The following is a 27180-nucleotide window of genomic DNA, read 5'->3' on the forward strand; positions in this document are numbered from 1 at the left end:
TATCGATATATCTGCCCTTTCTGAGGAACACAAGAACACACAGTAATCTCAGACAACATAATCCAGATATTTTAATCAAATCCACAAATTTGTTGAAGAACCAAGTCAGACAGAGATCATTTATCAGGATTAGAAGATCTGGCATCTGTGAAATCATCTCAGGTGGATTAAGCGAGGCACGAAAAATGGACCCCAGGAACTGTTTTCTGATTAGTTCACTGAAAGAGCTCTTCATCTTCTTTCTTCACAGATTTACCTACACCTACACTGACTGTGACACCAGACAGATCTGTATTCACTGGAGAGAGAGTCAATCTGAAGTGTGAGATAAAGTCTGATCACAGTGACTGGAGATATGATTGGTATAAAGGCAGTGCAGACAAAAATATGATGTTAAAGAAGCCTGAGCATCACACTGGAGACACTCTCATTATTCAAACTGCTACATCTGATGAGGGTCAGTACACATGTAAAGGACACATAGATGGAAGATCAGTTTCATCACATTCAAGTTCTGCTGTTTCTCTCTCTGTGAAGGGTGAGTTGAACATTATTGTCCTCATAAACTTTCTCTTATGATCACACATCCGATCGAGAAACTGTGGTTTTGTTCAGAATGCTTACTGAATTCTGTACAGTATAGACTCTATCTTACAGTTTCACAATAGTATATGTGAAACAGATCACATTATGCAACAATAAATGGTTTAAACTGTCACATGACCGTATTGCAAGTTTAAATCGGCACTCTTTTTTCACACTCTTGACTTTAGTAAATACAATCTGCAGCTGTTATATGTGAATACAAAAGAACGTACATGTGGGCTAGAAATAAATATCAGTTTCATTTAGTTTTTACCAATAATTACAAATATTTTTGATGTAATTAATACAAAATGAGATGTGTATTACATAGAAAATAGATGTTTTGTCTGCATTAATGTGCACATTGAAGCTCCAATAGCAATCGGTTACACTTTTGATAATAATTTCAGCTTTATGTGTGTCAGATACATTTTTAGAAGCACAGAAAAATCACCTCTTTCACAGGTGTTAAAAACTAACACTGAAGCAGTGTAGGATCTACTCTTTGTAGTGTCAACTGTTGAATTGTTCATGCAGTTCATTAAACAAGTGATGATTGACCATTAGTGATGAACACCTGCTCTTAATGAACAGTTTAGATACACAACTGATGTAAAGCCAGCACACACAAAATACAGCTTTGGATATAATTCAGCCTATTTAATACCTCATGACAGGACGCTTAAAACAACTTGTTCCCATAATCACTTATAAAAGTTTGGGTGTAAAAGGTGTTCATTCAGATTTAGACGTTTAGCTCTAGTTAAAGTTAGTTTGAAATGTTTAAAATGTGAAGTCACCATTGTGATTAGTGTTCCCTTTTGTAGGGCCCTTTAACCTTAGTTTATGTTAAATTATTTTAAGGTCAGCCATTGCAACAGTGTTTTAACAAACTCATTTGCTACAAAGAAGAGTGATACATATAGTGTTCACCTGAAATCACCTGATTTGATATAGAGATAATGTAAAGTGGCAAATTCACTGGTTTCATCTAGATTTCAGAATATACTCCTAGTCAAGTAATCATGAGGAGCTGTTGTTAATCAATACTAGCCCTGTTTACATGCACACTTTTTACCATTCTGATTGAGATTGTTTCGACTGATGGATTCCGGATGACTGTTTACATGGGATGTTATCTAAACTTAACTGGTGTTTGCGTGTGCTGACGCTTTCAATCTGAATCATTTTGTGACATGACACACAGCTTGTCTGATCAAACTAGTACTTGTATCATTATGAACTTTTAGTAAAGTAGCATTTCCTGAAATACTTTCACTTGTAACTTTCACTTGTAATTCAGAAGTAGTACATCGCTGTATTGATAGTTTTGGTTAACTGACTTAGTTCTTTCCCTGATGCTAGTAAAGAGGCCATGAAGTGACGCTAAGGAAAACTTACCAGAACCGCTAGCGTTAGCCTCATCTGAGGTCTCAACATCAGGGGCTTCTGGAAAGCCCACATCCACTCTGTTTTTTTTAAATTACAGATCAATACATTTGGCGTCGGCATTTTGTATTCTGAAAACACACTCCCGGTACATCAGAACTGTATGTGCATGAGTCAGATGATCTAATGTTGAATCACATTAAACCTGTAGTGAGTTTTCAGATGGAGGAGAGACCAACACTTTTCTCTCCACATGGGGTTCGTTCTTCGTACATGGATTACTCATTTATCTGGATTTTACTGTTGACAATTTGACATAATCCAGGATTTTTAGGTTCTTCAAAACTCATCCTGGACTTGCTGTCATAGCAACAGGTCCGTAAGCTCAAACCTGCTCAGGAGCAGCTTATTTCATGTAAACAGAATTAGATTTCATCTTTTTAAACAAAGGTGATACTTAAAGTCTATCCTAGCCATTTTATTGTCTTACAAGAGTACCCTGTTGAACCAGGGACTATAATAACTTAGAAAAGTGCCATTAGAAAAATGCTCTTGACCTATAAGAAAATTTAATTGATGCTGTCACATAACAAATCTGCTTCACATGCAGAATTAAATGAACTGCTAATTACAACATTGAAATAAAATGTAAAGCCTGTACAAATTCAAGAAATCGTAAAATAATTGGGAATCATGTAACAAACAGTACTCATTTCATTTATCTTTTATAGTTTTATGTCATTTTGGTTACTTTCCTTATAAAGGTCCAGAAATTCAAGTTTTTCATCAGGAGTGTGATGTTCTTCATGATGTCATTACGTTGCTGTCTTGCCGCCATCCAATCACTGCATTACTGATCATGGTTTTGAGTATCGATATATCTGCCCTTTGATAAATACAAGAATGTGCAGTAATCTTAGATAACTTAATCCAGATATTTTTTAAATATAAATATATATTTGGTTCTTCAAATATATATCTATATATTTGAAGAACCAAATTAGCCAGAGATCAGTTATCAGGATTAGAAGATCTGGCATCTGTGAAATCATCCCAGGTGGATTAAGTGAGGTATGAAGAATGGACCCCAGGAACTCAGAAGATCAGATAACGTTTTCTGATTAGTTCACTGAAAGAGCTCTTCATCTTCTTTCTTCACAGATTTACCTACACCTACACTGACTGTGACACCAGATGGTCCTGTATTCACTGGAGAGAGAGTCAATCTGAAGTGTGAGATAAAATCTGATCACAGTGACTGGAGATATGAGTGGTATAAAGGCAGTACAGACAAAAATGTGATGTTAAAGAAGCTTGAGCATCACACTGGAGACACTCTCATTATTCAACGAACTTCTACATCTGATGAGGGTCAGTACACATGTAAAGGACACATAGATGAAAGATCAGTTTCATCACATTCAAGCTCTGCTGTTTCTCTCTCTGTGAAGGGTGAGTTGAACATCATTGTCCTCATAAACTCTCTCTTATGATCACACATCCGATCGAGAAACTGTGGTTTAGAGACATGGGGATTGGTTTATATCATTCATACTGGCAAGCAGCCTTTGGAGTATCACCATTGGCAGCTGATAAACCACTCCCTAGCAAACCATGTAGAGTACCCTAGCAACCGTTCAGCCATACCTGTATCTCTGTATCAGAACATTGTAGAGAGATCGAGGTCAGCTCTTTTGACTCATTCTAGCAAGCAGACTTCCAACATGCTAGCAGTGAATAGCTACATGCTAATAACCATTAGCTAAGTGATAAATCAGGCTAAAACATACTAAGAACTCAATAAAAACTTCATAGTAACCATCTGTGACAACTAGCAACACCCTAACAATGACCCTGGATACCTTAGCAGCTGCCTAACAACACCTAGCAACCACCCAGAATGTTATAGGAACCACCTAGCAACACCATAGCATCCACCCAGAACACCCTAGCAACCGCCTAGGAACAACTCAGAATACCTTAGCAAAACCCTAGCAACCATCCAGGATACCCTAGAAATGGCCTAGCAACCATCCATGCCACCTTAGCACCCCAAATACCTTAGCAACTGCATAGCAACACCCTAGTAACCACCCAGAATACCTTAGCAACTGCATAGCAACACCATAACAACCACCCAGAACACCCTGGCAACCGTCTTGCAACAACTCAGAATATCTTAGCAACATCCTAGCAACCATTCATGCCACCCCAGCAACCGAGTGCTGAGTTTTGCCATGGCAAGCACCGCTCAGTTTTCTCCTTTCTCGTGTTCAAAACCATTTGAAGGAGCAAAACAGAATGAAACTATACACAGAGGTCTCAACATGTTTTGTATTTAATTACTTAATTGCTGCTTGAACTTACTGGAAATATGTGAGTCTTTAAACAAATGAAGCTTTGCCTTGATTTTCAGATGATCTTGTCATTGTTTTGATTTACAGTTCATCTGACCAAATATTCCTATATTTAAGATTTATTTTATCTGACACTCACACCAAAGTTTCAACATCAGCTCACCTGGAAATTACAATTCTGTCATTGGTGTTTAATCACCATCATGTTGTTCCAAATCTATATACCTTTTTTCCTCAGAACAAAAATATTTTTTAATAATGCCCTGATCACTATTATAATGAATGACATAATGAAATTTCAGAGTTCAAAAAGGACACAAAAGCACCATAAATGTGTTATGAAATGAGTCCTACGAATTTATATGAATGAAGTCATATGACTAAGAAGAGTATTTTAGTCTGCATCATCATGACATCATAGCACATCAGACAGTCTTTCTGACCAGCATGAACCTGAGATGATCACGAATAACTAGTTCTGAGCACAACCCAAACATTACTGTCCAGAGACAAACACGATTTACAAACAAAACATGAAACCTCTCGAAGATTTACTGACAGTTTACAGTAGGGGTGGTAACAATATAACATGTCACATATATAAAAATACAAAAATGCAACAACATTTATCATGGATAGTCACAATTAGTTCACCCAAAATGAAAATTACTGTGTGAGAAAAAATTCAAGCTTACAGAGTTTTAGTGTCAGCACTACAGTGAACTACTATGTATAATGTTGAGTATAATGCATAATAATGAAATGGGGGAATATTTGTGGGTCCTGATAATGTCAAATGTCTTTTGTTACCAGTAAAAAAGTGGCCTACATTATTTTAAATACTGTATATCTAGTGCAAGCATATTCGTCTAAAATAGTTTTGTATTTTCAGCTTCAGAATCATGAATATTTTTATTCTGTTGTCCCTATTGTCCTGTGCGTTGGGTTACCAGCACCAAATCCTATTTCCACCTCAAATGTAATACCAAATTTAGCATTTTATTCAACAGTACATTTTTTGATATTATGGCAATAATATCGTATTGTGAGTTCAGTATTGTGTATCATATCGTGACATGAGAGTATCGTTACACCCCTAGTTTAAAGTCATCTCTGATCACTAACGTTATGAAACAAACAAACAAAATGAAAACAGAACAATTCACAGAAATAGACCTCTGTCAAAACTCAGTGCTTTGCATGACCAGAAAAAGACATTAAAGCTCAGACAAAGTTCATACTGTCCAGTTATTTGTTGTATAGGATATATGTATAGGATTTATGTATGGGATGCAACATATATGATAATTTTTACAGAATCTACAAGATTTTAAAGTGATCAGCAGAATAAGAATGGAACCATTTAGTTGATTTAAACAAAATATGAACACATTTGTGTTTCTTCTCAGATTCACCCACATCTACACTGACTGTGACACCAGACAGATCTGTATTCACTGGAGAGAGAGTCAATCTGAAGTGTGTGATAGAGACTTACAGTGGCTGGAGACAGAGAAATTACCAGATATATCAGAGAGACTGGACACATGAGTGGAGATATGAGTGGTATAAAGGCAGCAGATCCAGTGTGAAGTTACAGAAGTCTGTGCGTTACACTGTAAATGGAGACACTCTCAGTATTGTTGGAGCTGTTGCATCTGATCAGGGTCAGTACTGGTGTAGAGGACTGAGAAATAACAGACCAAACACATCACAATCAAGCGCTGCTGTTTCTCTCTCTGTGAAGGGTGAGTTGAACATCATTGTCCTCCTAAAAAGACGAATCCCAATATTCAACAATAAACAATTCTAACCATCACATGACCTCATCACATTGCAAATTCAACGTTCCAGAATCATGAAGGCAACTAGAAATGCTGTATTATTATTACCAGGTCAGAAGCGAAGACCAGGAGACTCGGTGTATCTTCAGTAGGATCCTTTATTGAGAGCATGCTGTTGGTCGCTGCAGTTGTCCAGTCTGACTAAGGGAGCTGTATATTGTGTTTTATAGGCATTCAATGGGCAAACCTTAAAAGTGTTGACCTTACACAAAGCCTTAGTAGTGACCACTAAAACAAAAGCACCTAAAGACAATACAGGAAAATTACCCCGATGGTATAAACAGCAGCTGGTCATGAGAACTAAGACTATGTCAACATTCATATATAGTTTGGCTCTCAGTAGGAAGATCAGAGACTTGCAGAATCACCTCACTGGAAACTCTATTTAATCTAATCAGTAAACGGATTGTGTTCACCTTGAATGCCCACATTAGTTATTCATGTGAAGTTATGTCAGGACATATCAGCAGATTTTAAACACATCTTAAATTTGTAATACCACACAGGCCAGTAGATGGCGATGTCACTTAGTAAAGAAACACTAGAGACTGAACATGTAATACACATGCACATGACCTCACTGTTTTCACAAATTCACATTTTTGTAGTTTACACAGAGACGTTAACGGTAAAATTTTCAAAAACGTGCACTTTGAATTGCGTTTTTAAGTTTGCGTTGTTGTGTAAATGAACGGCCAAAATTTTTTTTTTTTTTATTGAAAACGGGAGCAGAAAAGACACACTTCCCTTTAGTCAAAATAAATTACATAGTTTACTGTACAAAAAGAAGACAGAAGACTAGTGAAAAATATGACCAATAACACCTATAGATGATCTCAACACTGAATCACTGTACACTTACAGATAAACCAAAACCAAATCTGACTGTACGTCCCCAGAGTTCAGTGTTCACTGGAGACACAGTTACTCTCAGCTGTGACATGGGACAGTCAACTGGATGGACATTTCTCTGGAGGAAAGACTCAAACCGTGAATCCACTGATGAAGAAACTAAAACAATCAGTTCTGTGAGTGTCTCTGATGGAGGAACATACAAGTGCAGAGCAGAGAGAGGAAACTACTACACTCTGTACAGTAATGTTAAGATAACAGTGAGAGGTAAGTGCTCTTTCACTTTGTAGAGTTTTCAATAAAAGTTAATTTTGAGTTTTAAAAAATTCAAACATGAAGTGTGTTGTTTGCTCTTTTCACAGAGAGACCCAAACCTGTAGTGCGTGTTCAGCCTGATGGACGTGTGTTTAGAGGAGAGACGGTCACTTTCACATGTGACATACAGGAGACAGGAGTCTGGCAGTACAGCTGGTATAAAAATCAAGATTACAGCAGAGGACAAGACCAGATCTATTACAGCAGAGGACAAGACCAGAACTATAAAATCACAAATGTGGATTGGTCTCATGCTGGTGTGTACAGCTGTAGAGGAACCCAGACTAAAGCCTCACAGTACACAGAGAAGAGTGATAAAGTTACACTGACAGTATCAGGTGAGTTTGTTCATCTTTTCATCACAGTCACTCTCACATGTGACATACAGGGAGGAGGAAACATTCAGTGGAGATTCAGCTGGTTTAGAGATGGAAATAATCACAGTTCAGTTTCACAGTTGGTGTGTCTGATCAGTGTTTGTCTGAGGACGGTGCAGAGCCGGAGCCTCCTCAAAACACATGAGAAAACTAATGACACTACAACAGCAAACAAGAATAAATATGAAATATGAGATAAAATAATGTATAAACTAGTTTTGTAAAACAATTACATAATAGTTTTCCCTGAAAATCACTTTGTTCCCTGAAATTCACTTTGTTTTTGTGTTTCTTCACAGATTTACCCACACCTACACTGACTGTGACTCCAGACAGATCTGTATTCACTGGAGAGAGAGTCAATCTGACGTGTGAGATAAAGTCTGATCACAGTGACTGGAGATATGACTGGAATAAAGACAGTGCATTGTTACAGGCATCTGAGCATTACACTGTAAACAGAGACACTCTCAGTATTGTTGAAGCTGTTGAGTCTGATCAGGGTTGGTACACGTGTAAAGGTCACATAGATGGAAGATCAGTTTCATCACAGTCAAGCTCTGTTTATCTCTCTGTGACGGGTGAGTTGAACATCATTGTTCTCATAAACTCTCTACATGATCATGATCACAACCAATCAAGAGTCTTTCACTCTCAGATGTTTCATTCACACTGATGATAAATAACGGTAAAATTTTCAAAAATGTGCACTTTGAGTCACGTTTTTAAGTTTGCATTGTTGTGGAAATGAACGGCCCAAATTTATTTTTTTTATTGAAAACGGGAGCAGAAAAGACACACTTCCCTTTAATCAAAATAAATTACATAGTTTACTGTACAAAAAGAAGACAGAAGACTAGTGAAAAATATGACCAATAACACCTATAAATGAACTCAACACTGATTGTATGAGGACGTGACAGAGCCGGAGCCTCCTCAAAACACATGAGAAAATTAATGACAGTACAACAGCAAACCAGAATAAATGATATGAAATATGAGATAAAATAATGTATAAACTAGTTTTGTAAAAAAATTACATAATAGTTTTCCCTGAAATTCACTTTGTTTTTGTTTCTTCACAGATTTACCCACACCTACACTGACTGTGACACCAGACAGATCTGTATTCACTGGAGAGAGAGTCAATCTGACGTGTGAGATAAAGTCTGATCGCAGTGACTGGAGATATGAGTGGAATAAAGACAGTGCATTGTTACAGGCATCTGAGCGTTACACTGTAAACAGAGACACTCTCAGTATTGTTGAAGCTGTTGAGTCTGATGAGGGTCAGTACACGTGTAAAGGACACATAGATGGAAGATCAGTTTCATCACAGTCAAGCTCTGTTTCTCTCTCTATGAAGGGTGAGTTGAACATCACTGTCCTCATAAACTCTCTACATGATCATGATCACAACCAGTCAAGAGTCTTTCACTCTCAGATGTTTCATTCACACTGATGATAAATACAGTTGTCAATTCGTTTTCACAAATTCATGTTTTTGTAGTTTAAACAGAGATGATAACAGTATAATTTTCAAAAACGTGCACTTTGAATCGCGTTTTTAAGTTTGCGTTGTCGTGTAAATGAACGGCCAAAACATAAAAAGTTTTTATTTTTTTATTAAAAATGGTGTTGTGTAAATGGCTCCTTAGTTCATGGTCATTCTAGTTTGAATTGCTTTATAGTTTCTGGTATTTACTTAATGTTATTTCATTATCTTTTTGCGTCACACATCTTTGGATTATTGTTACAGTTAAACCTTGACACATACATGTAGACTGGATATGAACCCAGGTGAAAAAAAGTACACTATACTGTCCTTAAAGTGCTCTATTTTCATGCACTAATTTTGTACTTAATATACTAAAAATTCTTCTTTAGCACTAATTAAGATAATCTTAAGAACATCTAAGTGTACTCAACTGTGCTATTTTGTGTAGTACATTTGAACCCATAGTGTACTACAAGTGGTAACTAAATATATTTTTTAAATACAGAGATAGTATATTAAAAGCACATTTTAGTTCATATTTCATGGTGTCTCAAAATAGCACAGTTGAGTACACTTAGATGTTCTTAAGATTATCATAATTAGTACTAAAGAAGAATGTTTAGTATATTAAGTACAAAATTAGTGCAAAAATAGAGCACTTTAAGTACATTATAGTGTACTTTTTTTCACCTGGGAATATCACTGTTTGTAGTTAGTTATATTAATAATTGCAAACATTTAATTTAATCAACACAAACTACAAGCAAACTAGATCTTTAAATAATCTGAATTTAAATAGATCTGTGTAATGCTCATGTAAAATCCATATTTTTCAACACTCTCTTCTGTATCAACTGTTGCAGACAAATACTCAATGATTTGTCACACACAGGTGAACTCTGACTCTTGAGGATCTGAATCTGTTCTTGTTCTCCTGCAGGTCTAAAGCCAAAGCCTGAACTCACATCAGATCCTGCAGGAGCTGCACTGACAGGAAACACAGTGAATTTGACCTGTGGCATGGATCCGTCCACTGGATACTGGGACTTTTACTGGTACAAACACACACTGAACCCTGAGACAGAGAAGACAGAAACAAACTCCTACAGACTGAAGATTGATTCAGTGTCTGATGGAGGCCATTACTGGTGTAGAGCTGGAAGAGGGAAACCAGTCTATTACACAAACTACAGTGATGCACTGTGGGTCAATGTTACAGGTGAGAGAGAACATGTGATTCAACATACAGATCAAAGACAATATCTACAGAACGTCTAAAACTTAGAATCAAAAATAAATGCAATAATTTGTGTTTGTACAGAGAGTCCTAAAGCTGTGCTGACGGTACGACCTGATGAACGAGTGTTCAGAGGAGAAACAGTCACTCTCAGATGTGATATGAAGTGGGGAGGAAACACTGAGTGGACATACAGATGGGAAATAAATGGAACCAACAACTTGAATATAAACTCTGCCAAATGTACAAAACAAGAGTGCTGCACCAGTGGAGTCAATAAACAGAAACACAGAGAAGCTGTCAGTCTGTGCTCAACACAAGAGTTGAACATCAGCAGTGTTGATCACTTTCACAGTGGTAAATACACCTGTACAGGACTGATAAACACTCAGATCTCTCAGCGCAGTGATGCTGTTACACTGACTGTATCAGGTGAGTTTGTGTTTGTTGTGATCAGCTTCTCCATCAGTTTCTCTATGGCTCTGTAACTCATGATGTTTTGTGCAGATGAAGCTCAGGCAAGCAGTGCGAGTGTCTCCACAGCCGTGGCTGACTGAAGGAGAATCAGTGACTCTGATCTGTGAGGTTTCAGGCTCCTCTACAGGCTGGACGTTCAGCTGGTTCAGAGATCATGATCTTCTGTCAGACAGCAGCAGAGGAGCTGGAGGATCTTACACTCTCAGTCCTGCTGCTCTACAGCACACAGGAGTTTATACGTGCAGAGCAGAGAGAGGACGACCAGCCTATTACACACACAACAGCAGCACACAGCCACTGTGGGTCACTGGTGAGTCTTTATATTTGAGCTCATCCATATTTGTATTTAATTGCAGTCTCTACATCCATATTCTGGTACATGGTGGAAAAACCATCTTAAACCAATGACAACCTCAAAACCCTGCTGTCAATTTCCTCCAAGTCTAAACCAGGGGTCCGTTCATCGTACCTTGCTTAATACATCTGAGATGATTTGACAGAATCTAGATCTTCTCATCCTGATAACTGATCTCTGGATAGTTTGGTTCTTAAATTAATTTTGGCGAATTTGATTAAAATATCTGAATTAAGTTGTCTGAGATTACTGCACGTATTTGTTTTGTATTGATACTTGAAACCATGATCAGTAATGCAGTGATTGGCTGGCAGTAAAACAGCAATGTAATGACATTATAAAGAACATCACACACCTGACATAAAAGATATAATACATAAATGAAATGTGTACAGTTTGTTACATGATTCCCAATTATTTCCATTATTTCAAGATTTCTATATTTGAAAAGGCTTTACATTTTCAAATTTCAATGTTATAATTAGCAATTCATTTAATTTTAGCAGTGAAGCAGATTTGTTACCTGACAATTAATTTTAAAGGTCACAAACATTTTTCTAATCGCACAGTAGCACTTTTTTTGAAGTACTGATCTCCAGCTATAATAGCAGTTCAAATTAATTCACAGCGTCATGTGTGTAACATGAAATCCAGTAAAATTATTAGGTAATTATTCCCTCACAAATAGATCTCTTTGTCACGGAGACGAACCCCTATCCCCTCCGCTGGCCAGCAGAGGGCTCCATCTCCGGAATATAATAGCATCCACTCACTCACTTACACTGACGCGCACTACATTTCCCATCAGCCCCAACCTTGGACTCTGATCATCCGCCAGCTGCAGCTGGTTAGGACTACCATTTAAGCTGCCAGTCACACAGACTGACGCGAAGTCTTATCATTGTCCCGGCTGTCATTATAAGCGTTATTTCCCAGTTTGCCTTCCTGTTGCCATTCTTGTCTGTTTCCGTTTACTGTCTCTCCGCTGCCTGCCTATTGACCCCCGCCTGTTTACCTGGACTGTGATACTTGCCTGTTACCCTACTTCCTGCCTGTCTCTGACCACGAATTGTCTGTTCTCCGTTGCTCTTGTTTGCTGTTTTGACCATCGCCTTACGACCCTGTATACTCATTAAAGCTTGCAAATGGATCCTATGTCGAGTGATCATCACAACACTCTTAGTAAGTAAAACTGGCTGTCTATATTATGACAGACTACACAACATTATAATATTATTTTTAAATTAATTTATAAATTATTATTATTATTATTTAAGTTATTATTGTCCCTGGTTCAACAGGGTACTCTTGTAAGAAAGTAATGGCTGGGACAGACTTTAAGTATCACCTCTGCTTAAAATGATAAAATCTAATCCTGTTTACATGAAATAAGCTGCTCCTGAGCAGGTTTGAGCATATGGATCTGTTACTATGACAGCAACTCCAGGATGAGTTTATAAGGACCTAACAATCCTGGATCAATTTTATTATCAACAGTAAAATCCAGATAATTGAGTAATCCATGTACGAAGAACGGGCCCCAGATCAGAAGCACTATTAAATACACACTCATAATAATAAGGCCTGTCTTATTTTAAACTTTAGTGCAAAATAATGTTTTTTGCTTATGACAAAGAATATACACGAACAAGAAGCGACAGTCAATAGAACGTTCCATTGCAACACCGGCGCCCAGCAGCAGCCCTGCTTTTTGGGGTGAAAGCGAGTCTGCAGTCCTCTAGTTTCTATGGCAATATCAGCTGCTTTGATAAAACAAAACGTACATTAAAGCTGAAATCCAACCTGAATGATGACAACACAGAATAAAATACTATAACTAGTGATCATCAAATCCTTTTAACTGTTTATTTTACACACTTTGTGTTTAAGTCTTCCACTTTTTTCACAAAACCTTTGCTCTCTAGAAACCCAGCCAGTTTGGGTTAAAATTATTTAAAAGGCTTATAAACACTGAATTATTACCAACATATGAAATTAAATTAAGGACATTCATCAGAAAAATTGGAATGTTGGACAATAAATATATGAATATAACAGCTTGATTTTGCAGTAGTGTCTAATGTCCGTTGAAGCAAAAGTGTCCAAAAGTATGAATTATGTGATAACAGACACAGCAATGCATCATGTATTATGAGATCATAAGCGTGACCCATTAAAATGTACATTACAGCCTATTTCAATTCAGACCTAGATATTATTACTATTACTCCACTAGGTCTGAAATATATTGTTCGCTGCAAACATGATGATCTTAAATTTATTAATTATTAATTTACTATTAATAAATGTGTAAAGTTGCATAAAATGGAAATACTAACTACGTTACCTCAGATGGTTGAATGGTTGGATTCCACAACTGGTAAAATAAAACATATACAATACAACATTTACTGTAGGAGCCATACAATTTACTGGTGACTTAATTTAAAAAACTGTTCTATTGCGCTTCTGATTTGGCAATAAAATTCGCAGATTTTGAGTGCGTAAGATGTGAAGGATTCTATGGTCCAGTTAGTATTTTCACCCCATAATGGCGGCCGCGCTACCAAAGCGCCATCTAGTGATTGTTAGCAAAAAAGTATCGAAGTGTCGCCTCTTGGGTTCTAAGCTCTTTGCTTACGATGAATCACTTTGTTGTGTTTATCATTTGTAAGGACATACGCGTCTGCTAAATGATTAAATTGAGCTGAATAAGGTCAAGAGATCTGTGATTCAACACTTGTAGCTTCCAACTGATGTTAAAGGGTTAGTTCACCCAAAAATGAAAATTCTGTGATTAATTACTCACCCTCTATTGTTCCACACCCGTAAGACCTTCGTTCATCTTTGAAACACAAATTAAGATCTCTTTACTCTGGACCTAGAATGTGGTAATTCTGTTGCCTTTCTATGTAAGATAAAAAAAAATAATAAAAAAAACCTCTTGGATTTCATCAAAAATATCTTAATTTTTGTTCTGAAGATGAATGAAGGTCTTTCATGTTTGGAACGACATGAGGGTGAGTAATGACAGAAATTTCATTTTTGGGTGAACTAACCCTTTAACAGATTCACAAGACAGACTAATATTCAACATAATTGTACTTCATTACCAGTTAGAGATTATTTTATTACACAAACACACATGTGCTGTCAGTTTTGAATGAGATTTTCCTCTTTTCAGGTGTTTCTGCTTCAGTGTCTCTGGTCATCAATCCCAGCAGAAGTCAACACTTCTCATCTCGCTCTCTCACTCTGAGCTGTGAGGATCAGAGTAACTCTGCTGGATGGACAGTGAGAAGATACACAGACAAAGACACAAAAACTTGTTCAACACAAACAGGATCTGCATGTAAAATCGAGTCTCTCAGCACATCTGACACTGGAGTGTACTGGTGTCAGTCTGAATCTGGAGAGAAACATCATCCTCGAAACATCACTGTACATGGTGAGTCCTGTTCCTAGTCACACCATCTACTAATGTAATAATCTAAATTCAGTCCCACTTTATTAGGTGGCCTTAACTATGTACTTACATTTAAATTATTAATTTGATACAATGCACTTATTGTGTATATACATTTTTTATATTTTACTTATATTTTTAAAAATGCCTGCATGTAATTACATCTGTTATTAATTTATGTAATTACATTTGTAATTAAATTGTTGACCCATTCCTTACACCCGACCTACCCTTAACACCAAACCTGTCCCTAACCTTACCCATGTCCCACCTCAATAGCAGCAAAAGTGTTTTACAGTACATGGTACTTATTTTTTGATGGAAGTACATAGTAGTTTATAGGCCATATAAACCAGGATCCTGAATTCTAATTACAGTCTACACACATTTTCCACTAATTGGCTTCTGTACAGCTGATCACAGACTTTGCATTCAGTCCATCAACCTGCCTGTCAGCATATGAATTTCCATACCAGACATCACACGTCATTGTGTTGTTCATTAAGGCAATGCAGAGTTCTAGACAGACAGCCACCAAGCGAACAAACAGCAGCTGTTTTTTTCCGATTCCTCCTGAGGAACTTTTCATGTTCATCAGGCAGTCTCTTCCCATATAAATTGGTAGATTAAGCTGCAAAATGGACCTGATTTTATGCCAGTTGTTAAAAATCTGATACACATCCAACAAACTGTCATGAAAATTTGTAACTATTTTGCATTTTGGCAAACTGGCTAATGCATATTAATTTGTACAGTCTCATTAATATGATCCCTCATGGACCCTCATGCTTTAAAAAAAATAAAAAAAATTATAATAATAATTAATAATTTATACAAAACAATCATCAGCTCCTAAAATAAACCAGCTTGGACTACACAACACTAGTATAAAAAGCACAGGAAGTATAAAAGTACAATTCAAAATATCAGTATTTTGCTATCCTCACTATTTACAGTATTAACACACAATCCTTGTGTTTGTAGATGGTGAAGTGATTCTGGTGAGTTCTGTTGATCCTGTGATTGAGGGAGAGACTCTGACTCTACACTGTTTACATCGATCTACAAACTCCTCGATCCTCAGCGCTGATTTCTATAAAGACGGATCACTGGTCCAGAATCAGACAACAAGAGAGATGAGCATCACTACTGTCTCAAAGTCACATGAGGGTTTCTACTACTGTAAAACAGAGAGAGGACAGTCACTCCACAGCTGGATCTCAGTCAGAGGTCTGTGAATAATCAGTGATTTATATACTTTTGTAATATTATCATACAGTATCATATTTTTCACTCACTAATAGATCTGTGTGTTTGTCACATTCTCCTCAACAGCTCCTCAATCATCATCTCTTCTGGTCATTGGTGTTTCTGTAGGATTGAGTTTTTTCTTGTTGTTCCTCATTTCACTGGTTCTGCTGTGGAGACACAAAAACAACAAAGGTGTGGAGCAGTTCATGACATGTTATGAATGACTAAACCACATGAACAGCAACAAGTGAACTTATTAAACAATTTCAGGAGGAGTACACCCATCTAATCTTCTAATTAATACCAATGAGACAAATTCTTTCGGTATCCCTCCTCCTCCCCTTCTTTTATATTTTTGCCTATGTAATCCTCCCTCAGCCCATCTATAGCAGACAGCAAGCTAAATCTGTTTACCACTTACACTAAGATTATATGGGCACACAAACTCATGAAATGGAAGATACAGTTTCTGAATCCTAGACAGTCACTGCATGTTTATTAATAAAATGAGCATTTATTGCTTGTAATCCAGAAAATATGTGAGTGAAAATACTGTTAAAGTCAACATAATGATCTTTGTCTCTATTATAGATCAGCACCGTAACACTCAACAGACATCAGTCCCAACTCGATCTGGAGAATCTCATATGGAAAACTCACCTCTGCAGCCTGGTCAGACTCAATAACAAATCAACGCCCCCCCTCCCTTTTCCCCATTACCGCCTTACTTTTCATCTTTTTTTTCTTCAAATGCCTGTTTGTTGTCCTGCAGGTTCTGATCACATTTATGATGAAGTGACTCCAATGAATAAGAGAGATAAAGGTTGAGCCTTAAACCTTATTATAAAACTCAGTAACAAGTGATTTAAAGGGATAATTCACACACACAAAATGAATTCTGTTGACATTTACTCACTCTCATGTCATTACAAAACTGTATGACTTTCTTTATGCTGTGGAACACAAAAGAAGATATTTGGAAAAATGTCTGTGTTTTCCATGCAAAGTGGTCCAATGTTGTTTGGAACCCAGTCTTATTCAAAATATCATTCTGAACTATCCCTTTAAGCTTTATGTGTATATTTCTGTTCGACTGCTTTTTACCTTTTGTCCTCAAAATGCCTGTTTGCTGTCCAGCAGGTTCTGATCACATTTATAATGACGCGACTCCACTGAATAAGAGAGACAAAGGTTGAGTCTTAAACTTTACATAAACACTTATCATTTAAAGTCAACAAATATCATTGATGTTGGCTTGACTTGTTTGTTTTAGAGCCATTGGAAGATGTCACATATTCAGAAGTCACTGTTAAGAAAAATATACCTGTGGATAAAGGTTAAAACCCTCTTCACTACACCTGGACAATAAAGTCATAAGTCATTAACCAATGACACTGATAGTGTCTGTATTTAGATTGCATAAAATATGAATAGATATTTTTAGGAATTTACTAATTTTTCCAGATGATACCACGGCAGAGTCAAATAATGTGATGTACTCAGAAGTTGGAACAAAAGTAAAGAAGTTCAAAAGCAAAGGTGAGATCCTGTTTTTCCTGAAGTATTTCTGAGCATGTTCTGCATAATCAGACTGATTTTTTTGTTCTGTATTAGATACTGCAGGGCCTAGTGATTTGACTTATGCACAGATCAATATACAGGACAAAAAGAAAAGCAAGGGCAAAGGTAAATGCACAACAAACTGCATCTAAACACAACTGTCTGAATGAATCGTTACATTTAACTAGATATAATATATAATGCTTCTTTTTACAATCATAAACAGAACTGATAAAGCCAACTTCAGTTTGGAAATGTAACAACAGCCACAACAATCACATCTGTCTGTGTTTACTGGAATGAATGAAACAGAGCTTTTAAAAATTAATATCAGAGATGATCAAAACAGGCCTGTACTGAGAGTCAGATAATCAAGCTGCTGTTTTTCCATGACAGGCGCTGGACTTGCTGATGTTTTGATTGAAATGAAATCTAAGGAGAAATACAGAGGTAAATAAAGAGATGCTCTGAAATATATAGCAGGTTACAGATCATGTTAAAGTAAAAGTAAGATCTCAATTCTGAAAATGATATTAACAATTTTAATCAATATACTATTACTTATGTGGTTTAATTGTGGTTTGAGAGGTTCTTTTTTCCTCTTCATAATATCATGGATTATCAGTTATTAGTGTAGTTGCAGATGTATAACGTTATGTTTCTTCGCTCTGTTTCTGTTCTGTTGTTCACTATCAGGGAAGAGCAGCGAGTCTGGAGACTCTTTTTACTCTGAATTGAAGCACAACACAGATAGAGGTGAGAGAAACACAAAGTCAAACATCATCATAGTTAAGGTTAATGTTCTGACATTAACAATTACACAACAGATCAGAATGATTCAGAAATTTATCAAAAATTGTTCTTCAGGTGCTGATGCTGAAGTTGGTGATGCAACTTACGCTCAAGTTTTAAAGAAGAAAGGTCACAAAAACAAATAGAATGTAAGAATTGTTACAACTGTACAATGATTTTACAATAACTGACAATTAGTTCACAATTTGCACTTTCATGTAGAATATAAATATGCTTTAAGTGATTCAGTTCAGTTATTTGTGATGATCAGAGGTTCATTATGATCTTAAAACTCTAAATCATCAACAGCATGAGGTCAAAACAGAGGTTTGCATTATCTACATTACCTGAATAATTCATTAAACTGGATTCTCTTTTTAAAGGTCCCTGAGATCAGCGAAGAGAACAAACACCAGCAGAACAAATTAATCAGAGTCAAATGCTTATGTACATGCTTGAATGAAAGAGAATTGCACTGTATACTGTATTATCTGTTGTTAAAAAAAAAAAAAAAAAAAAAAAGGAAGGAAAAGTTGGCACACCACAGCCCCAACCACAGGTGACGATTCAGTGGCTCTTCATCAGACAATTTATTATCTGTACACATATTATGTAAGCAAATATATCCATGTATAATATATAGTAAAACATTTTATAGTGAGCATTTATGTTTAATATGTTACCTGTCTTATCAAATAGTGCCTGTGTTTTTGCCAAGACAAGATGATTTTTCTTATATCATATAGGCCTATACTGTTTTCTTACTTTCATTTTTTTTCATACGTTACAGATTAGGTTTTGTGTTGGGGCGACATGTGACATGTACTCTGATTTGTTCAATCCTCTTCATTCATGATAGAAAAATGTGTTCGTAGCTGGTGCAGGAACGAGTATGTCATTTAAAAAACTGGAAAAGCTGTGCAGTTTCACAAAGCCTTCATTATAATGCACAGAAAGGGGAAAAAACATAAGCCTGTAACTCACATGTCCCTGAAATGATTGTTTTGCTAAATTAAGCTGGTCTTTAGGCTAGCGCACAAACAACCCCACAACATTTCAAAAAATTAATTGGTTGATTATCCAAAGCAGGAGGGTCAGGTCTTCAGGTAGAGGAACTAATTATGAATTAAATGTTTTATGATATTTTGATTATTCATATCACCATAGTATGAGAAAGGAAATGAAAAGAATATATCAGTATTGTTATCAATGGAGACACACTTATGGTTACAGAAGGTGTTACTGGTCATGCAGTTAAATGACACTGCATTAGGCTAATGTGTCTGCCGTGTTATTTTTATGTGTGTGAGTGTATGAAGCTTTCATTTTCTTCACTACATTGCAAAGCATCCCAGACAGCAAGATTGGACAAAAATACATCAAAATGTATTTTAAAATAAAATACCAAATACCTTAATTTTAAGTGTTTCAAAATAAACTACAAAATACAGCAGCCACACCATGTATCAAAATAAATTACTGTATTTTTGTATTTTAAAAATACTAAAAAATACTTTTACAAGGGAGCATGAAATTTCTTCGCAAACCTTCCATCAATTGGCCTATCCCTTCACCATTACACTGACTCAGTTGAATAAGTAAACAATGTTTGATAGCAACAGCTTTCCTCTGCCCAAGGTATGCAATAAATCTTACATATGCAACCAGTTAAAGGCAAAATATGTAGGATTTTTGGATTAAAATATCCAAAAACCACTAGAACAATGTTATATATTTTGTTGACTTTTGTACTTACATTATCCCAAATGTTTCCAAGAATGTTTAATTCCAGAGGAATAAGCAATTTTAACCAGGACACAAACTGCTTTACCCTCGATTTCGATTTTTATTTTGTAGAAACCATGGAAACAAAGACACTTTAGTATATTATGAGTTTTATTAGACAGGGGAGCAACTGTTTGGATACATTCATTGACAGAATACTAATCATTGTTATAAAGCTCAACACTAATCTTTTTGTTTAAATCTGGTTTTCTTGATTTACCGCGAGTACCATGTTTTACCATGACTAGTATTGATCTAGCTTACTGAAGTGTGCATTAAGTGTCTCATAGTAGCAAAATATTTACATATTGTAGCTTTAACAGATCAAATATTCACAAATGTGATCTCCCAGATGAAGGTTAGTTTTAAAGTAACCAACAGTTTAATGTTTGTGAATGAATTGTATACTAATTTAGTTACTTGGTGTTTGGTAAAGAAGGCCCTACTTTGCATCAGCAACACTGACTCAATGACAAACAAGTCATTTATTAGATGTAGGAACCATGGACGAACCAGACAAATGAATCATTCAGATGATTTTCAAAACATACTTCTAATTCAGAATCGAGATTTCGGCTCCAACTCGTCTACAGAGAAACCAATGATGATTGCTTTTATGACACCCTATGCCTCCTGACAGCAGGAGAAGTGACAAACCAAATGGTCACCCAGGAAGATAAAGAGTCTTTGATCTTCAGATCAGAAGAAACAGAGAAAACAATGCAGGCCCCATTTGTTTCTCTAATACCCCCTTTCCACCAGCACGAACCGGGTGCTAGTTCAGTGCTAGGGCCAGTTCGGAGTTGGTTCAACTGACGAGCCTTCTAAGAACCGGTTTGTCTTTCCACGGGCTAGAGAGCCAGCACAGATCCAGGTCTTACGTCACTGTATACGTTTCATATTTCACAGCAAAGCTAGCGCCACAGCGCCAAACACAAACACACCAGGCTTGTTCGAGATGCGTCGGCTTCTCGCAGATCGATCGGCGCATGACAACAAAGCACCGCGAGAACGATCCAAAAGCAAGAGTCGTATGCTCTTCAAACACTCCCGCGGATCCGCGGCACCCGCCGAATCGGTCTGTGCTGCTCCGATGCATCTCGAACAAGCCTTCTATCAACAATCGCGGATGTTTCACTACTGTTGATGCTCATGGCTTTGCGAACCTATGGCTCGCTGTAATTTGTATATAGACGGCGATTACAATCGAGCTGCTATTTCAAAAATGGCGGTCACAAGTTTCTTGTTGGTCACGGTAACCTCGCCCCCAGCCCCTGATGCAAGTGGTTCTTACTTCTAGCCCAGCAATGTTTTGGTGCTACTTACGAACCACTTTTCCTGGTTCGGAGCTGGTGCTTTGTGTGTCGAAAGACAAAGAACTGATTTGAAACTAGGCTCTGGCTCCGAACCAGCACTCAAACTGCCTTGGTGGAAAAGGGGTATAAGGGACTAAAACCTTACAAAAAACCAATGAAGACCATTCTACAACTAAAACTGCATCAAAATTGTTCCAAACAATTTTAAATGGACTTATCAAATATCTTTTAACTGCATACATTTTGCAAATTGTGTCCACAAGTATTACTTGTAACCAGTTTGTTTTAGAACACCCACAATTCATGTAAATGTGTTAGCTCTTGAATGACTGACTGAAAGTATGCCTTATTTGGACTTAATTTGATTATTTCCCCCTTTCCTATATCCGGACTTGAATGAAATCTGTTTAAAATGTATTGTATTCCATTTAATAGAAATTATGTTAAAATGGCACTCTCTGCTGAAGCAGAAACGTGATGTAACACCTATGTTTTATTGGGGGCAGAGAAAAGCCCTTTTGAAACAGGACGATGTCTGATTGGCCAAGACTCCTCAGAGGTGTGGCAAACAACTAAGTTTAAATTGTCATATTGCAAGATAGTGAACGGGTTAGTTCTGGTAAGAGAAGTCAAGACAAGTACCAAGAACAATGGAGTAACAAGAAGAACAGACAAGCCGCTCATTCAAGCCATCCAACTTTCACTCACTTTTCTTTTCTTTTACTTAATTTTCTTTTCCGCTGAAAGTCTTGTGTTCTAAGTTTTGCCGCAAAAGTTCAACCAACGACTTCTGCCGCTTCAACTTTAACTCCAGCGACAAAGAGACTTCCCTTCAATTTTTCAGCAAGCTCAAACGTGATTGGGTTCTACCGAACACAACACGGACCTTGAAGACCCTGCAACAAATCATTGACTTGGAAAACCCTTCTCTACACGCCAACGAGGGATATTCACATTTAAAGTCGACGCAAGCAAGTACCTCCAGATTAAAACTGAACTGGTGCATTTAAATTATTGATTTATCGTTCGTTCAGGTCAGATCTTCTGAAGAGCATAATTTTGCTAGGAATTCATCATATCACATCTCTCTTAAAACTCTTTCTATCTCATTTCCTTTCTTACTGCAATGCGTGAATGAATGTATGTGTATATGTGTTAGTTTGTGTTAGATTAGTTTGTGTTAGAATAAATAAAATCTCTTATAGCTTTTAAAAGAAAGTGTCTTGTATTATGTGTTTCTAAAATTTAATGTCTTAAACTGTGATCTAAAGTTACCGTGCTTTAATCAGCGTTTTCACGATTGTTGGATATTCATATCCGCGACAAGAGCTTATTACGGCTCGAGCAAATGAACGCTGGACGACTCAGTTGCTCGGTCGTAATCTAAACAACTCTTATAATTCCCTATAAATATTTCATTTGAGCTAATTTTACTTCCTAGGGTGTTTTCCCTACATAGAAGACAACTGATGGCACCTGTATTCATGGCAACTAGCTTCTAACTAATTAATCATTTGATTGTTAATCATAAATATAGGGGGCTGCTGCTCGGTATAATAGTTTTCAAGAACATTATGTAAATTGATATACTATTTAGCCTAGGCTACCAAAACGAACACCAAAACATGAACTGTTAAAAATTATAGCAAATTATACAAAAAAATTATGTAAATCAGGCAGCCTGTATGTTTCTTAGCTTGACCACCTTCTTACATATGGATAAATTTTCTGTTCTGATCTCAACAAGTCTGGGCAAACTACGGAGTAGGCACCAATCAGAGGCTACAATTTTATGATGTCATCATGTAGACTTTTACAGTATTTTAAAAATACAAAACACTAAAGTATTTTGATACAAAATACAAAGCCACTTTCATCAACCCTATTAAATACAAATGACAAAATACTATTTTGTATTTGAAATACGTGTTTGAAATACATGTATCATAAATACTGCCCATCCCTGCCAGACAGCAACAGATCCAGATGTGGCCTAGATCCAGCCCACATCTGGTACATGTGGATTACATTCGAACCAGATGTAGGCCGCATCTGGGCCAACACTACGTTGCTGTCAGTGATCAGACTTCATTTCAGAAATACAATCTGTTCCTCATTATTTTATAGAGACTAAATCGAGATCTTTTTATATGCGCCTGCCATGATTCTGAAAGAACGTATCTCGAGTCTGTTGTTAAATGAATGCAACTTTCACAACTGACTGACAGATAAGCATGTTTTTATTTCAGTTCTCTTGTTTAATGTTGTGGTTATTTCAGCAAACAGTTTTATAAATTCAGCTTAACAGCATGCAATAAATTCACATCCTTGAATAAAGGAGTGTTTTAGTTCTGTTTCAGTTTCAGGTGCGGCCAAAATTAGATAGGAAAACATGATATTTCAACTGAATCTTTTTAACCGATTCTTTTAAATCAACTGGTTCACAATAAATACGGTAACATTAAATGTTTATTTTTTAATTTAACTAATTTATTCTAAAATATTTAACTTGCAGTAGCTAACAATTCAGCGATTAAATGATACAGACATAGCGAGTTAAATTAAAAAACAACTGAATGTCTCAGATTCTTAGATTAAGTGTGCTAGATCTTATTTGTGCAGCCCACCTCTCTTTTAGAGTTTATACTGGATTGATGACATTCCCACATCAATCAATGCACTGCTCTGACCTTAACCAACTATGAACACATTTTCTACCATGTATGCATTGCCAATGAAAAATGATTGAACCAACCAGAGTGAGTGTGGTGTGGGGTGACGTGCAGCCCCGCCCCGATCTGCAGGCTGCAGCCAAGTACAAGTATTTCTTCCTGAAGCCGTCTTTTAGAGTAATTCAGAGTCTTTACAGCATTTCTAGCTACAATCTTTGAAGAACACAAACACTAAACAGTGGAATATTAGAGAAGTTGGGTAAAGGCTGTTACTGAATCTCTTTCCAGGTCTTTCAAATAACACTGTAATTCCAGTAGCTACATTTGTAAATAGTCAGCAATACAATTTCCATACTGTTAGAGAAAATTATGGTCCTCCAATACTTAATCAATATAATGCAGAGCAGAGTAGAGCACCAATAGTGGGGACCAAGTATGTCACAAACACGAGAAGTGGCATTCACTCAAAGTCAAAATTTGAGCTTGCTGTAATTTTTATATAGTAAAAGTCTAGGGTGTTAAGCCAATTTAAAACAAAGGAAAGATAAGTTTATGTATTGTCTCATCCATATCAAAGAAGCATTAAGGAGTGAATAACTCCTTATAGGCATGAATAGAACAGTGTGGCTCTTATAGGAAATAACCAGATACTCCTTAAAGGTGTACGTGACTACAAGAAATTAAAAACAGGAAAAGAGATCAAGGAGAAACAAAGCAAGACACTTTCTTCTAAACACACACCTTGCACAAATCTAAACAGTGTACACAGACATGCACAACAAAACACTACAATATGCAATTATAATATGCAAAACAATGAAAACTAAAACATTTTGCAGTGATCACTGTAAAATTGTGCATGTAAATGCACCCATTCACATAATGAACAGTGGCCATTCCATAAATGTTTGATTAACAGCAGCAATACCTACAATGAAGGACCGTGTGAAATCCTCAAGAATCTCCAAGGCATTCATCAGACGTCAGACAATCAGAACGTGATGGAAATGACATGCTCATGTTCATGACAATATAAATCACTTTAGCGCTGACACTCACGTTCAAGTACTGCTGCAGGCTGTCTGTTAGACAAGCTTGAGGGAGGATGACCAGTGAAAGGTAGTTGAATTCCTCCGTAAAACTCTTCTGGAAACCACAGCTAAAATAAAAGAATGAGCATAAACACGTCAATGCTACACGTCTTTTGAATGAGCATGCGCAGGTGGGGATGTGTGATGTCATTACCTGTTGCAGGCTTATGCACTTGAACTACAGGGCAAGTGTATGTGGGCCAATACGTCTTCGGAGTCTCACTCTCCTCTTTTCGACAGGACAGAAAAGTCACAAGGAACTCATGTGCATCCTGAGAGGGGAAAAAGAAGGACTGTTGAAAAGCTGCAGAGTTAATTCCAACTCATGAACACATCAACAAGAGATAAAAAGTTTGCAAGGCATATTTAAATTGTTCACTGCTGAAAAGATCAGCATGAATTTTGCCAGATGTTTCCTCTGAAATTTGTGATTTAAAGCCGTCCACTAATCAAACCTGTCTGGTTTCTCTCACAGGCTTCCGAATTTAGGGAACACGTGCTATATGAGCTCTGTCTTGCAGTGCCTCCTCCTCGCTGTCCATCAAAGTACTGACCCATCACAGTGCTGAAGCCTGGGTATATTCAACGGATTGGATTCCAAGACTGGCCATCATTTCTTGAAGGCTAAGAAAACATCATACATATTGTAACCTATAATACATTGTAAATGATCCACATGACACGAGTTTCCTTTAAAGATTGTATTTTATTTAAAGAAAAGCAAACCAGAACAGAGTGGTGCAGCATATATTCACCTCCGTCATTCTCCCTACACAATGCAAGGCTCAGGGAAACAAATCCAGACCATTACATATTGTGCTTGTCCAGATTTGGGGTTCATAACCTGCAGCAACACACAAAATGCTGTACTTTTACCTACCATTCAGGATCAATGGGAACAAGAATAAGTCAGAGCAGCAGCTGTGTCAGAGACAGGATGCTGTTTTAGTCAAGAATTTTATCAAACATCAAACTCTTTTTTGTTCTGAGAATCCATTACCTGCAGATGAGGAGAGGAACCGTCTCCAACTTCTGCTGTGAAGAAATAAACATTTAAATTTGGGCATGTTTTTTCAAGCTTCAAGAAGTATATACTAAACAATCAGACACTTAAAAGATTGTTATACACCAGCTGTTCCAACCCTGATCCTGGATGTCTACCTTCCTGCAGACTTCAGTTCCAACCCTGCCTGTGATTTTCAAGTAGCTCTGAACACCATGATTAGCTGCTTCAGGTGTGTTTGATCGGTGTTGGATCTGAGCTCTGCTGGATGGTAGCTCTCCAGGGGCAGGGTTGGAGTTCCTTGTTTTACAGAGTATAGAAACCTTGACACAATGTTTAAGTTAGGAAATATTAAACCCTTTATTGGCTGATTTTAGTGAAGGTTACAAGGCTGTGGAAAGCTTCATATTCTTTAACTTGGTTGCTTATTTCTCCTGGATTGCTCTTTTTTGGTCTTTTTATCCATTTTCTCAGCTGCTGGTTAACGTTGCTTACCATTTTTAAGAGAAATACACAAATAGGGAACACAAATCAGAATTAATACCTATGCATTAATACTAATGAAATTAATGCTTGGTAATCTGTGAATTAATGGACGTCGGGGCTAATTGTCAAGTGGAAGTCAGTCAAATGTTTTTCTCTGGCAGTGTTTTTTCAAAATGTTTGTCTTTTTGTGAATGTATATATATAAAATTCCAATATTTTTTTTGTTAAATGCTTTTTTTGATAACAAGCAAAAAGAACAAAAACAGACAATGAGAGGGCAAGAGTCAAAATGAACAATGGGGCTAAAGTCACACCTTAATAAAAATAGGCTTTTTACTACTCCTATATGATTTATAGAAAATTATATATGTTTTTATTGAACGTTAATGGAGCAACAGATTTTGTGCAAGGTGGGCCTTTTGCCCCACACACAGGGTAAAACCAACATATTTACTAAAATACATTAGCTAAA

The 27180-nt window shown here is 36.8% G+C and overlaps 1 protein-coding gene across 1 annotated transcript; it reads left to right on the forward strand.

Annotated features, from left to right (window-relative positions):
• The first annotated feature begins 231 nt into the window (after window positions 1-231).
• On the forward strand, window positions 232-19016 carry LOC125265255 (Fc receptor-like protein 5). The gene is made up of 24 exons (XM_048185374.1): window positions 232-538; window positions 3136-3426; window positions 5741-6079; window positions 7040-7294; window positions 7390-7680; window positions 8019-8300; window positions 8805-9086; window positions 10158-10436; window positions 10539-10658; window positions 10737-10896; window positions 10973-11241; window positions 14471-14734; window positions 15737-15982; window positions 16088-16195; window positions 16595-16675; window positions 16776-16826; window positions 17141-17194; window positions 17277-17339; window positions 17468-17542; window positions 17618-17689; window positions 17960-18013; window positions 18260-18319; window positions 18431-18504; window positions 18739-19016. The coding sequence occupies exons 1-23, from the start codon at window positions 388-390 to the stop codon at window positions 18499-18501; spliced, it is 3918 nt and encodes a 1305-aa protein (XP_048041331.1). The 5' UTR covers window positions 232-387; the 3' UTR covers window positions 18502-18504; window positions 18739-19016.
• The last annotated feature ends 8164 nt before the right edge of the window (window positions 19017-27180 follow it).

Source organism: Megalobrama amblycephala, linkage group LG3 (genome assembly GCF_018812025.1).
Source record: "Megalobrama amblycephala isolate DHTTF-2021 linkage group LG3, ASM1881202v1, whole genome shotgun sequence".
NCBI lineage: Eukaryota > Metazoa > Chordata > Actinopteri > Cypriniformes > Xenocyprididae > Megalobrama > Megalobrama amblycephala.

Excerpts from the sequence above, each read along its gene's own strand:
- LOC125265255 (XM_048185374.1), top strand. The coding sequence starts at position 388 with ATGATGTTAAAGAAGCCTGAGCATCACACTGGAGACACTCTCATTATT. Across the intron at positions 7,295-7,389 it reads TGTTAAGATAACAGTGAGAG|AGAGACCCAAACCTGTAGTG; the intron begins GTAAGTGCTCTT and ends CTCTTTTCACAG. Across the intron at positions 16,827-17,140 it reads AATGAATAAGAGAGATAAAG|CAGGTTCTGATCACATTTAT; the intron begins GTTGAGCCTTAA and ends TTTGCTGTCCAG.